The sequence below is a fragment of the Hesperophylax consimilis genome, chromosome 11 (assembly GCF_061612785.1).
Source record: "Hesperophylax consimilis isolate HC1 chromosome 11, BYU_Hcon_1.0, whole genome shotgun sequence".
NCBI classification, from domain to species: Eukaryota; Metazoa; Arthropoda; class Insecta; order Trichoptera; family Limnephilidae; genus Hesperophylax; species Hesperophylax consimilis.
In genome coordinates, this window is record NC_142846.1 from 14995073 (window position 1) to 15007478 (window position 12406).

General features: G+C 34.0%; 1 protein-coding gene across 1 annotated transcript; it reads left to right on the forward strand.

The window, feature by feature from the left end:
• Positions 1-2597: 2597 nt before the first annotated feature.
• narya (RING finger protein narya) lies at positions 2598-5623 on the forward strand. Its single transcript, XM_089637553.1, has 8 exons — positions 2598-2756; positions 2947-3011; positions 3123-3242; positions 3421-3595; positions 3876-3985; positions 4255-4335; positions 4431-4516; positions 5508-5623. Exons 1-8 carry the CDS (start codon positions 2651-2653, stop codon positions 5566-5568), a joined length of 804 nt encoding a protein of 267 aa, XP_089493679.1. The 5' UTR covers positions 2598-2650; the 3' UTR covers positions 5569-5623.
• The last annotated feature ends 6783 nt before the right edge of the window (positions 5624-12406 follow it).

Below are 12406 nucleotides of genomic sequence, written 5' to 3' on the forward strand. Positions count from 1 at the left end.
TATGTAGGTTCTCCATAATATAATATTTGTAGCATATCGATGTTCGATTTGTACGGCGCAAAAATAAAATAAACATGATTTTTTCATTTGGTATAATATGGGTTTGGTTATAGCAGAACATAAATGACTAAGTTATGAACTCCAGAGAAAAATATTATGGGTTTAAAATATATATTAGAGATGTGCCGATTATGACTTTCGCCGACTAGCCGACTAGCCGATTAGTTGGTTGTAATAAGATCGACTAGTCGGCCGACTAGTCGGCTAAGCCGATTACGGTTTCGGGGATAGTTCTAGGTACCCTGAAATGTCGCGCATGGCCAAAGTGTACCTCTGCTGTCCCGCAAGTTCTGTTTACAGTGAGAAGCTGTTCTCAGAGGCCGGAAACATATATGAAACAAAAAGAAATCGATCGCTACCAGAAAGGGCAGAAGCTTTAGTCTTCTTACATCATAATTTACCCTTAATTAAAAAATATAAGTAAGTTATAAAAAATATAAGGAGATTATGATATTTTTGGTTGTCACAATTGTGACTTTGATTTGATTAGATTATGTAGGTATGGTTATAAGAAATATGTTTTTTTCATTTTTTTTTGTTTTTATCAAACAGTTCATGTTTAGAATTTTTGGATATATATGTATAATTTATACATATATTACTGTGCATCTTGTACATACAATCTTGCTTTAATACATATAACTGAGTTTGTTAATTTAAAAAATCTACTTTTTATTTTAATAATAAGAAATACTTATAAATGTTCATTGAAGATAAGAAGATATTATGTTGTTTTTTATGTTAGTTAGGATAGGTACTAATTTTGTTCAATAAATGTCATAATTATGTTTTCTTTACAAGCAAGTAATTTTAAAAACTGATTACCAAAGGAAAGATTGCTTTACTTTTTTTAATGTATAAGACTGATTATAAAAAAAAAAATATATATATAATCAAGGTTTTTATTTCATGTAGTTCCCCCGCATTCATATTATTGAGAAATACATACAACGTAAGAAGCCGGATAGTCGACGCTCTTTGCCGATTAGTCGCCGACTAATCGACGACTACAATAGTGGCCGGATAGTCGGCTTTACCGACTAGTCGCCGACTAGTCGGAACATCTCTAATATATATATTCATATAGAATATAGATCATAGAATACAGAAGAACATAATAAATGCCTTGTGGATGTGTTTCGTGATCCAAATATTTGCACATCGGGGCTTAAATTACCAATACAAAATTCAAATGGGAAGAGATCTTTGATGTCTAGTGAGTGTGTCAGTGAAACAAGTGAGACAGAGCGCTGGGCTATTGGGCTAAATGGAAAATTTGTGTCCGTTCAAATTTGTATGTAATGGAGTTTTCTTCTTTATTCTTTGATACAGAAATACAAATGCTGATTCTGAATATGTATAAGTTTTATTATAGAAATAATTAATCGTTATTTAAAAATGAATAAAACCCATCCCATCAAAACGGCCTACTTGGTTGTCATCGCTGAAACTGTATCATGCCAGTACGCCATCATGGCAGTGTCATTCTGGTTTTGTATGAAAATTTTTATCTATCATTTTTTATAGTTTTGTTTTGATGTTAAATATGTATCTTCTTTAGTTTTGATGAAATTGAAAATTAATTTGGGTGACGTTAAGCTATATGTTGAATATGAATAATTATTATTAATAACGAATATGGGATATAATCAATGACCAACCATTATTTTATACAAAAAATTAACAGTTTCTTGTTTAAATTATTGCTCTTCTCTTATTTATAACTATTTTTTGTTACAAACAATATTATATTCTTTAGTCACAGACGTTATTGAATTGCCGAATTATTTTTTGATGCTAGGTCGCTCCAGAGTGGAAGATATTCTTAGTCTCGTCCCGGTGTTAAGACCACAACTCAGAATTGAAACGTTGCTTGAAATGGTTTTAGCCATGTTTGGTTACCAGATCTGAATAGCCATGTATTTCCCCTTTCACCTTCCTTTTTCTCATCTCCTTCCCCTCCCCACTACCTTTAGCCTCACAACGTACTCTGATTGGGGATGCCATGGTTTCACTGGGTACAGACGGTTGGGAGCAGTTGGGACTCTTGTGCGATATTCACATTAAAAAAAACTCAGGTGCACTGATGTGATGACATTTCTTTAGATCTAGGGAAAAATTTATATAACATTGAAAATACCAACATAGGATTTTTTCATATATTGAGAAGGAATGACGTCAGTGCACCCCTCAGTGCATCATCCATCAGTGCATTCTCTCAGATATTATCTGAAGGAAGTTTTTCTCCCTCTTTTAATCTCTGATTTTTCTCCCAATTAATATAGGCCAAGAACCGCCACTGTATTACATAATTTATCTAATTCCATTATGAAAATTTAGAAATTTCCAACCATTTAAATAAAACAATAAAAGTGAACTGTACTGAAATAATCAGGTACCTACCGCAAAATAGTACCTACATTTTATTTATCATTTATGAAATATTTGCAGAAACTAGTTCTTAAATAGTCATGAAATTTTTGAATATAGAACACTTTCAAAAGAAAAAAAACAAACAATGTTCTTGTGATTGAAGTTTGTGTCCATTGTAAGTTTTATTACGCCTACTGATTTTTTAAATGTGAGAGTAATGGATTGGATCCATTGCAATATCTGCTTTAGACAGCCGTCTAAAGAAAAAACATTTTCCCTAACCAGCTGTGGTCATATGTACTGTGCTGATTGCTTAGGAAATGGTGAGCATGATGTTATTATTTCTCCTGACTAATGTCGACATTATTTGATAAAAACATATAATATTTTTTTATACATTCAACTTGATTGCTGGTTGTACTAATATTATATTTATGATAACAGCTGTTTTGGTGCTTAAGGGTATCAATATGGAAACAACATGTTTTTTTGAAACACATTGTTATATTGTAGGTACAGAAAATGGAATGTGTAAAGTATGCAAAACCGGATGTAGTAGTATTCAACTTGTGCCCGATGTAAGTAGTATATTTTAACAAATTAACATTGAGTGGCTTACTTTAATTTTATATATTAAAATTAAATTATCGTGCATCAGAATGTACAGAGTACAATTATTCCTGTTTTAGATGAAATCTGATGTTAAGGAGTTCTTCGCAGAGCCAGACGAAATATTGACAAAACTGATGCATGTTTTGGATTTTCAAAAGCAACATCGCATGAAACTAACAACCCATTGGATTTCATTGGTATTACAACGCATATTTAAGAATGTAATAGGAAAAGTACTTTATGCCAGTATTTTGTGTTTTCAAGAATTCTTGAACATTTATTTATGTCGTAGATACTTAGCAGATTGTACATTGCTGTATCAATGATATGAGCTACAATTAACTTAGGTTTTTAATTTGAAATTTTCATTATTAGAACCGCAAGTATCAAGGTGCTAAGACCGAAATAAAGCGCTTGCAAAATATTACTGAGAAGATGTACGGAAACTTGAAAGAACTGCACAAGGAGAATAAGGCACTTAAATGTGCTTTTAATGGTAAGAATACTCTGACTGCCAACAGATCACCCGCGGAAAAAGGGAAATACAGAAAATTTCAAACTAAAATTGATTGATGAAAATGTATGTTAACCTCTGCAGTTCCCGATTTCCTTAAAAAGTATTAAAAACTACTCATAATATTTGATTCATGAAAAAGTATTGTCAGTTACATTTGATTTATTTCACTTTAAGTAACAGATTCCATTGTATTTTTGGTAGTTTGGAAGTAAGGAAAAGCGTAGGTGCATTGATCAAATGAACAAAACTTCGACTTAGATTTTAATATTGTGTTGAAAACTGTTAAATTTATTTGTCGTGTCCAATTTTACAGATAGGAATAATTCTCCATTCAATGACTCCCTCCACTTGGTTCCTTTGCATTGCTCTTCGGCTAGATCTCAGATGAGTATACCACAGAATACACCGATACGCTCCAGCCAGGTAGAGTAAAATAAAAATAATAATATATCAGCAATATATAAAATAATTTTTGATGGCTGACCACAAAAAAAACTTACTCCTAACATTAGGAGTAACTGAGTAACTCTACCATTACAATCGTCGAGATATAAATGGTAATACTTACTACTACATAATAGTGTAATGGTTCAATAATAATTTAATGAATGGGGTAACTCAGTGACCGTCCATAGTTATTATTTTCCATCTTGGCAAGTTGACGGTTAACCTTTATAAGTTTTCCCTTTCAGGATTTCAAGTCAAACCTCGTGACTCCATTAAGGGTCAGCAAGCAACGATATCCGAGCAACAACTATCCAAACAGAAAATTTGTAAGTCAGATTTTCACGAGATAAACAAAAAATTGAAAACTTTGTTAGACCAGTAAAGAAAATACAATTTCTTTATCTGACGTAAATGATTTCAGTTGATGACTAATGGAATAGGGAGCGCTCAGTCACACGGACGTGTTTCTACCTTTTTGACTCCCCCTTTGGATACACCAGGATCAAAGTAAAATAATCATATTTTTATCTTTCATTGTTTTTCCAATGTCTCTGATAAGATACCACGGAACAGATCGACATATTTAATTTTGCAGTCGATGGCTTTGCGATAGTTTGACTAAAAATAAAAGAGCGTTTCGTTTGACTGGTCGGTGGCTGAGTTGACATCGCGCTTGGGTCTCACTCGGGCGTAGTGTGTTCAATTCCTCGGCTGGCTGAGTCCTCCATCACAACACAAGCAACATTTTCCGCTTACTGGGGTGGTAGTAGGAGAATTTCAAATATTCACAGGTTATTCGTAACCTGGGAATGTTTGAAGGAGTTGTTCTGGGAGTGTTTCTTTTAAAAAAAAAAAAAATTAGAGCCGTCTAGAGTGAAGCGCGGTGCGGGAAGCAAGTGCACCATTGCAAACTACCAACGAACTACTAATAAATCACGTCCTTTCTGTGCATAACAATAGACGTCTATCTTTGTGCACACCTTCTTTTGTTTGTAGTTTAGCTAGTGTAGATTTAATGGATTTGTATCTGTTATTGTTTAGTTATCGTGTAGTGGAAAATTATGAAATAAATAAAAAATAAAGATACTCTGGCCTCCTACAAAGATAAGTGTGGCAAGCTGCATCTTAAGAGTTGTGCTTGTTAATTTAAATCGACTAGGTATCGTTTAAACATGTAATTAACCAGGTACATAATTATTGTTTTCACCATCTGTTGGTCCTAAAAGCAACATGCGCTAATGTTTCTCTATCTACACACACAGACTGAACCACAGCAACGCGTGGCGGAGTACAGTTAATATATAATAAATTTTTAGCATTTCTCATTTACTGTTTCTATGTGTTATTTGTAATTTCTGTAATATTATATTGGTGTACAACTGTTTTATGAATACTACGAAAAACAATGACATTACTTATTTGTGAAGACGGCTAACAAATGTAATGAAGCTTAATCTACTAATAAATAATTATTATAATGGAGCTTTTCTTATTCCAGGGAAGCTTATTCTCCTGCATGTGACCCTAACCACCCGTGTTTTAGGGGTTTCAATAATTAACGATTTGTTGATGAAGATCTGCTCATTTGAATTCTACTTTAGCCTTAAGTAAAGCATTATTTTATTATTTTGTTGCATATATATTAAATTAATAAAAGACGATTAGGAAATTTGATCGAAAAACCTATTTTTGATAAAATTTCTTTATCCTATAACTATACTGCCGTGGTGAATAAAAACAGTGTATTCATAAAGAGTCTCAAGACAGTGTAATTTTTTAGTTACCGCGGCAGTACAGAAGTAGGTACTATTATAATTACGAGAAACATTAAAATATTTTTTAAACAAAGTAAATAACTTTATATTACAATATTTTATTATAAATTTCATTAGTCGATATTGATAACCTAGAAGAGGCTATTTTATTAGTTCACAAATAAAGCCTATCTATTGAAAAAATAGGAGGTATGTAGATGAAATATATTAATTATTTTGTTTGATCATGTTTTTATCATAGGAAACTAGAAAGTATCTAGTAATTTTTAATAAATTAATGAAGAAAAAAACATACTTTTTTATTAGAAAATCATGCATTATTTACCTACTTCCCGGTTGAAAAAAACTTTAATTAATATTTACAACACAATAAAGAAGACGTAAAACAATGAACTTTAATCAGAATAAAATAATAAAACAGTATAACACAAGTTTCTATCAAAGAGCAAAGTCATGGCGGTTTTCCAATGCCGCGTTCGCTCCAGTTATTAGCGGAATTGACATAGAATTCAGCTGTCTTCCGACAATCGCCGTCTAAATGATCTGAATGTAAATAAAAACAAACGAGGAAGTATTGTCGACTGATTAGCAGAGCAATGGAGACTACTCTTTCCTCTCTGTAATCTCGGAGGAATGGTCTGGGGTAATTGATTGGTTACAAAGCTCGTCATGTTTGTTCTAAATTGGCAACAGAATGCAGTCAAGTGCGGCCTCTAGGATGCACGCGTGCTAAAATGAAAACAATGTATAGGTATATGCAGAAGGTACAATATTAATGTTTAGGAATGAAGTTTCTGACCACATAAGTGAATATAAGGTGGACGTAAAAATTAACGAGGAGAAAATTTGAGGATAATATATTATTTATTAGGGACTCCTTCGCCTGCATAGTGTATGTTGATCCGTAACATAATGTAATAAAAATATATTATAATGACCATAATATTATTATTGTCTGCGAAGTTAATAAATCATGTACCTACGTACATGCCAAAAAAGTACTTAGGACGGGTTGTTTCGGAGAATTTGAACAATTCATCAAATTTCAACGTTCATTTCCGGGTTCTGTGAAAGTCCTATTCAAGTTCTGTTATTATATCATTATAGGCTAGTTGCTTGACAAAACTGAAATTAAAACAGAACTTGAAAAAATCTTTCATAGAACTGGAAAATGAACGTTGAAATTTGATGAATTGTTCAAATTCTCCGAAACAACCCGTCCTTAGTTTAGTTAAAAGGGGGTAGAAATGAAGTACAGTAATTATTGAAACCTAAAATCATTGTAGGACAGAGTAAGCCAAAAATTAGAATAAGGCCGTACACTTGCCGATGAAAAAGTATGCTTTTGGCTAGTAGCTGGCATGCTAACGCGTGTTTCTCAGTAAACACACGCTAAACTCTTGGCGAGTAGCTGGCATGCTCGCGTGTTTGCAAGTCAGTATACACACGCTAAAGCTGGGTCCAGACATGTTCTTTTGTCCGTACCGTACCTCCGTTTCGTACCAGCGTCGCGATCCAAAAACTCTGGACGCATCATCTTTTGTCTGTACCGTACCTCCGTTTCGTATCCGCGTCGCGATCAAGAGCCCGTATCTCCGTAACGTCGCTGCGATCATCGCGTGTTCATTTCCTCCCACCATGTCGTCGACTGCGGAAGTGTTTGAGAATTTGACGATTGCTTGCGCGTCCTTCATTGTTATTCACAATAATATAACGAAAAAAAAACAAAAAAGGCGACGTTGGTGGGAGTTAGAATTGTTCAAAAACAGAGAAAGATGTAAGACGCCGCGAACACGTCCAGACTGGCGCCGACCCGTACCGTATCGCCTTTGAACGGGTCGAAAAACCGACTCGCGATGGATCGGAGCGTACCTCTATCCGTATCGAGACGCCGTACCACCGTACCGTACCGAACGGGCGTCCAAACTAGCGTTCTTGATCGCGACGCTGATACGAAACGGAGGTACGGTACGGAGAAAAGAACATGTCTGGACCCAGCTTAAAGCTACTCATATCTCTAGCTTCGTGTTCTTTATGGCTTAGGTGGAGATGCCGGAAGAAATAGGGAACGAACTCCAATATTATTTTTGTAAAGCGGCAAACCTAGATCTACAAGCACCAGTAGCTGCGATAGTGTAAAATGTAGTTCAGAGACTTTTCACCGACCCATTGAGCCATTTTGATCGCAAGAATATTATCAACTTGCAAAAAAATAACAAAACAGCACACACACGCGTCCACTATGCTTGCTACTTTACTGGCAGAGAGTACGTGCAGACACGATATGCGTCCCCCAAACTCCCCCCACCTCACACCACATCCCAATGGCGTACGAGCTGCTAGCATGCGAGTTACTAGGAACGACGGGATCCACTGGCGCGCTGAATACAATTACTGGCATGCTTTTGAGCGAGTTACTAACATGTATATTTGCAGCTTACGCAAAAATATTATTCCACTAATCTATTTAATTGCATCTTGATTTTTCACAAAAATGGTGCTATACAAATCATTATTTTTTATTATACATTACAAAACACATTTTATAATAATTCCCACTAAGATGAAAAACTCATTCCGAACAAATCAAGAATTAAATATTCAAATAAGCACTCAAAGCGAAATAAGTGTTACTTATGAATTACGTTTATTCTTTTTATATTATTTTAAACAGATATGTACCTACAGCCTACAAGCCCATCATAAATTCCGTAATGATTTGAAAATCATAAAATTCATTTAAGAAACGCACTCAAATCGTATTGTATTTTTTAGGCATCTTTAAAGTTTTATCAAGTCCTCCTTTATTCCAAAAAGCAATAATTTTGATAAATAACTTAGTAATACGGTGTCAATGGTGATTGCTATCTCATTTTACGAGGACTGCAGGAATACCTCACGTAAATTATTTCGATGGTAAATAAAACATATTTAATACAGTTTTAGAGATGCTTTTTACAATACCAACCGCATTATATTATTTAATCTAATTAATACTGAATCCGAATCAAATTAAGATAGCCGTATCATAGAAAGTAATGTGCTTAATTGTGCATGATAAAATCATTACCTACGTTCTACTTCTAAATAATTTATTTTCACGACTATTTTTATGCTAGTCCTGAGATGTAAACACTAATTTACATTTTAAAGTTGGAAAATCTGTCTATGATGGTGGTAACTAGGGTTTGTAAATAACCATTATTGTAAATTTAAATTACGCACTTTTTTGAAAATATATATTTTGGGACATTACATTGAAATAATGTTTCAAATTTCAAAAACAATTTTTAAATTTTATACGGTATCAATCATCATTAGTACTAATATATTTTTTTAAAAAGATAATGAATGGGTAACATACTAACTATTTTATGAAGACTTTGATAAAAAATAAGATTGTACAAAACATAGACGATGGAGAGTCCTGTCACCCATAAGCAAACGGATATTTGTGTATATAAATCCAACAGCGGAAAACACTCTTTGTACTTCTACAGTTACTAACTAATTACTCGTAGTTGGTGGGACTGTGATGAAGAAGATGTGTGATAACTGAAGTTATCTCTCTCTATTACCCACGTTCTCAAAAACCGACATACGTTTCTTAAGGTCTTGAGTTTTCCGAGCTTGAGATCCGGGTCTATGCTCAACATCCTATTCCTAACGTCATGTTCAGTTCCTCTTTCATTGTCAAAGATTGACCACAGCTTATTAACACAAACAATTTTTCGTGTAATTTTTTTTTTTAAATCCAACAATCCCGCAAACCAAAATCATGCAGATCCGCCGGATCAAATATTGCAGAAATCTCGCGGGATTTAGGAATGCGAGATTTCAAACCCTAGTGGTGTCTGGTGATACATTTAGTGCATATACGAAACATTGAAATCATCCATAAGATTTTTTCTATTAATGGTGAATAGACACTTAAGGTTAGGGTATTTTAAACTCTAGACTATAAAAAATAATCGATTGAGCAAGTTTGAATTTTTGACATTAGAACGCTCCTCCTACACAAATTGTCTGTACATTCAACTTTTGAAAGAATTGTGATAAGCTGAGAAGCATAACAACATGACTATTATGCCTGATAGCTGACCACAATTTGCACCAGCTGAAACGCACCGAGAATCGACGTTTACCGTCATATGTAAAAAAAAAAACAAAACGGTACTGATACAAAAGATTTTCAACACGATAATTTAACAAATTTTTGTGGGATAGAATCCTTGCTTACATCCGTAAGATTTTTTTCTGCAGAAAAATACTGATAAAGTCCGTGCTTTTAACGCAGTACCTACCTACCCGAATGAAGAAAACGCAAAGCACATCAATCGTAAAACCATTTGTAAAGGTACACCGGGCACGGTCCTCACGGAAGAATGTGGAGGGCAGTGTGCCCGTTCGATAAATAAATAACTTGATAAAGAGACACGCTTAATAATTCTGCGCTGACTGTACACAACACACGGGTACAGATCGACACACATAACTTTACAGCCGATGGCGATACCACCACTGTAGATGTTATAGAGGATACCACTGCAAAACAAATCCCTGGAAGTTGAGACTAATTGAATTATGAAAATAATAAGTAGGTTTGATGAAAAAATTAAAACATATAATCAATCCATCAACTGTACATCGTAATAATAAATTAAAAAAGTGAATTAAAATACGTTATCATCCCCGAATACAAATCTAGATGTCGCGGAAAATTTGCGGCACGTGCCAGAGCGCTAGATACTCTCAGTATCGCCCTGGCGAAGACGACAATTCAGAATCGAAACATTGCTTGAAATGGCTTTAGCCATGTTCGGTGACCAGATCTGAATAGCCAGGTAGGTCAATTTCCACGGTCTTCTTCCACATCTTCTTCCAGTCCTAACAATAGTCTGACTGTTAGTCTACTTCTACGAGCAGTTGAGACTCTTGTGCGGTATTGACATAAAAAAAGTAAGGAAACATTGAGCTTTTTCCTGGCACAGACACACCTACAACACAATTCTGTCGGTTTTATATTTTCAGCGAAAGAAGCCTTATTGTAAATCTGTATTTTAGCCAAATAACAAAAAAACATGGCGTCTATATTCCATTTTTGGCCGCCTGCAGATTTAAATATGTCAAAGAGTACAGCGAATGGCAACCACCAAATTATGTTCATTCTCCTTTTATTTTTATATATTATATTTCAATCATAAATATGGAACATTTAAGTGTTGCGGTGAAACTTTAAACAATGTGAAAGTTTTGCAACGTTGAGTTTATGGTCCCCCAAAGTAACAATAGTGTTTTCTGAAAATTTGTGGCTTTTGAACGCCGACTTTTACGATGTATCGTGCTGCCTGAAAATTATTTCGTCGATTATTTCTACGAAATGAGTTAATTCTTTTCGTGGCATGTTTCGATAAGTAGGACAAACAAGGAAGAAAGTAAATCGGAATATTATCTACAGACTTACTACTTGTTACTTAAAAAGAGAATATATTTTTCTAAAATTCCTTCTTAAAAAGTGTCAGTTTTCTAAAAATAATACTATTATTTTCAATTAAGTAGGTACTTACCAGGGGGGTAATAACTCCGATCGAAAATTGGAACCAAAAATGTGTGACGTCATATGATTGCCTAACTATATTAACCAATGAAAAACTCTGAAAGTCTATGGGATAAACTTTCAGAGTTTGTGATTGGTGTAACTATGTATATCTATGCTTTTTTAGGACCAATTTGTTTGAAGATATCGATCTAGTGAGTGGTTTGTTTATGGTTCTTACCTAATCGACGTGACGCTACGAATCATTATAAGTTTTCTGCAATATCTCGGTAGGTACTTTCAACATATGGGTAAGGTAGGTAGGTAATACGTGAAAATATTTGTCACAATTTTCAGTACGGCCTTCTAAAATCTCGCTATAAAAAAACAAATATATCAAATCCTCCTACCGAAACGTCCATTGTCTGTCGCTAAGAATGTAGGTACACATTTATTACTAAACGTATTTTATTGTTCGCTTATATTTAATGTCTATAATTTTGTATGCATACCTTGAAAATTATCACTTACACAAACATTCATCAGTTTCACTTTTATGTTATGTATGTTGTGTGTACATAAGCAGCAATACATAGATTTTTTAAACCATACGACCTACAGCCTGTCGACAAATTCTAGAAAATGAATATTTTTTCTCATTACGATGACAACACTGGGTAACACCGATTTTAGAACCAAAATGTAAGACCAAATGCTTGGAGGAGTGATATGTGTGGAGAGATAGTAAAAAATTACTCAACTTATGCAAATTGGTGAAATTTCTCTCTCTCCAAAAAATCACGCAGTATTTCGAAGAGAACAAGAGATATAACAAAAAGTTTCCAATAACCGCCTGTGGAAACTAAGGTATGAAGTTTGGAGGAAGTATATTATATTTCCTCCTAGGACATGCAAAATGCACATTAGAAAAGAAATACAAAAACGTTTCAATATAATTATTTTGCTATCTGTTAAAAACAAACTAATTAATGTGGTAGGTATATTCAAAGTATTTAATTTTCATGTAATTGAAATGACACCACAAAGTAATTTTGCAACAATTGAATAAGAAATAACAACAAATAA

Excerpts from the sequence above, each read along its gene's own strand:
- narya (XM_089637553.1), top strand. The coding sequence starts at position 2,651 with ATGGATTGGATCCATTGCAATATCTGCTTTAGACAGCCGTCTAAAGAA. Across the intron at positions 4,336-4,430 it reads ACTATCCAAACAGAAAATTT|TTGATGACTAATGGAATAGG; the intron begins GTAAGTCAGATT and ends AAATGATTTCAG. Across the intron at positions 4,517-5,507 it reads TTGGATACACCAGGATCAAA|GGAAGCTTATTCTCCTGCAT; the intron begins GTAAAATAATCA and ends TTCTTATTCCAG.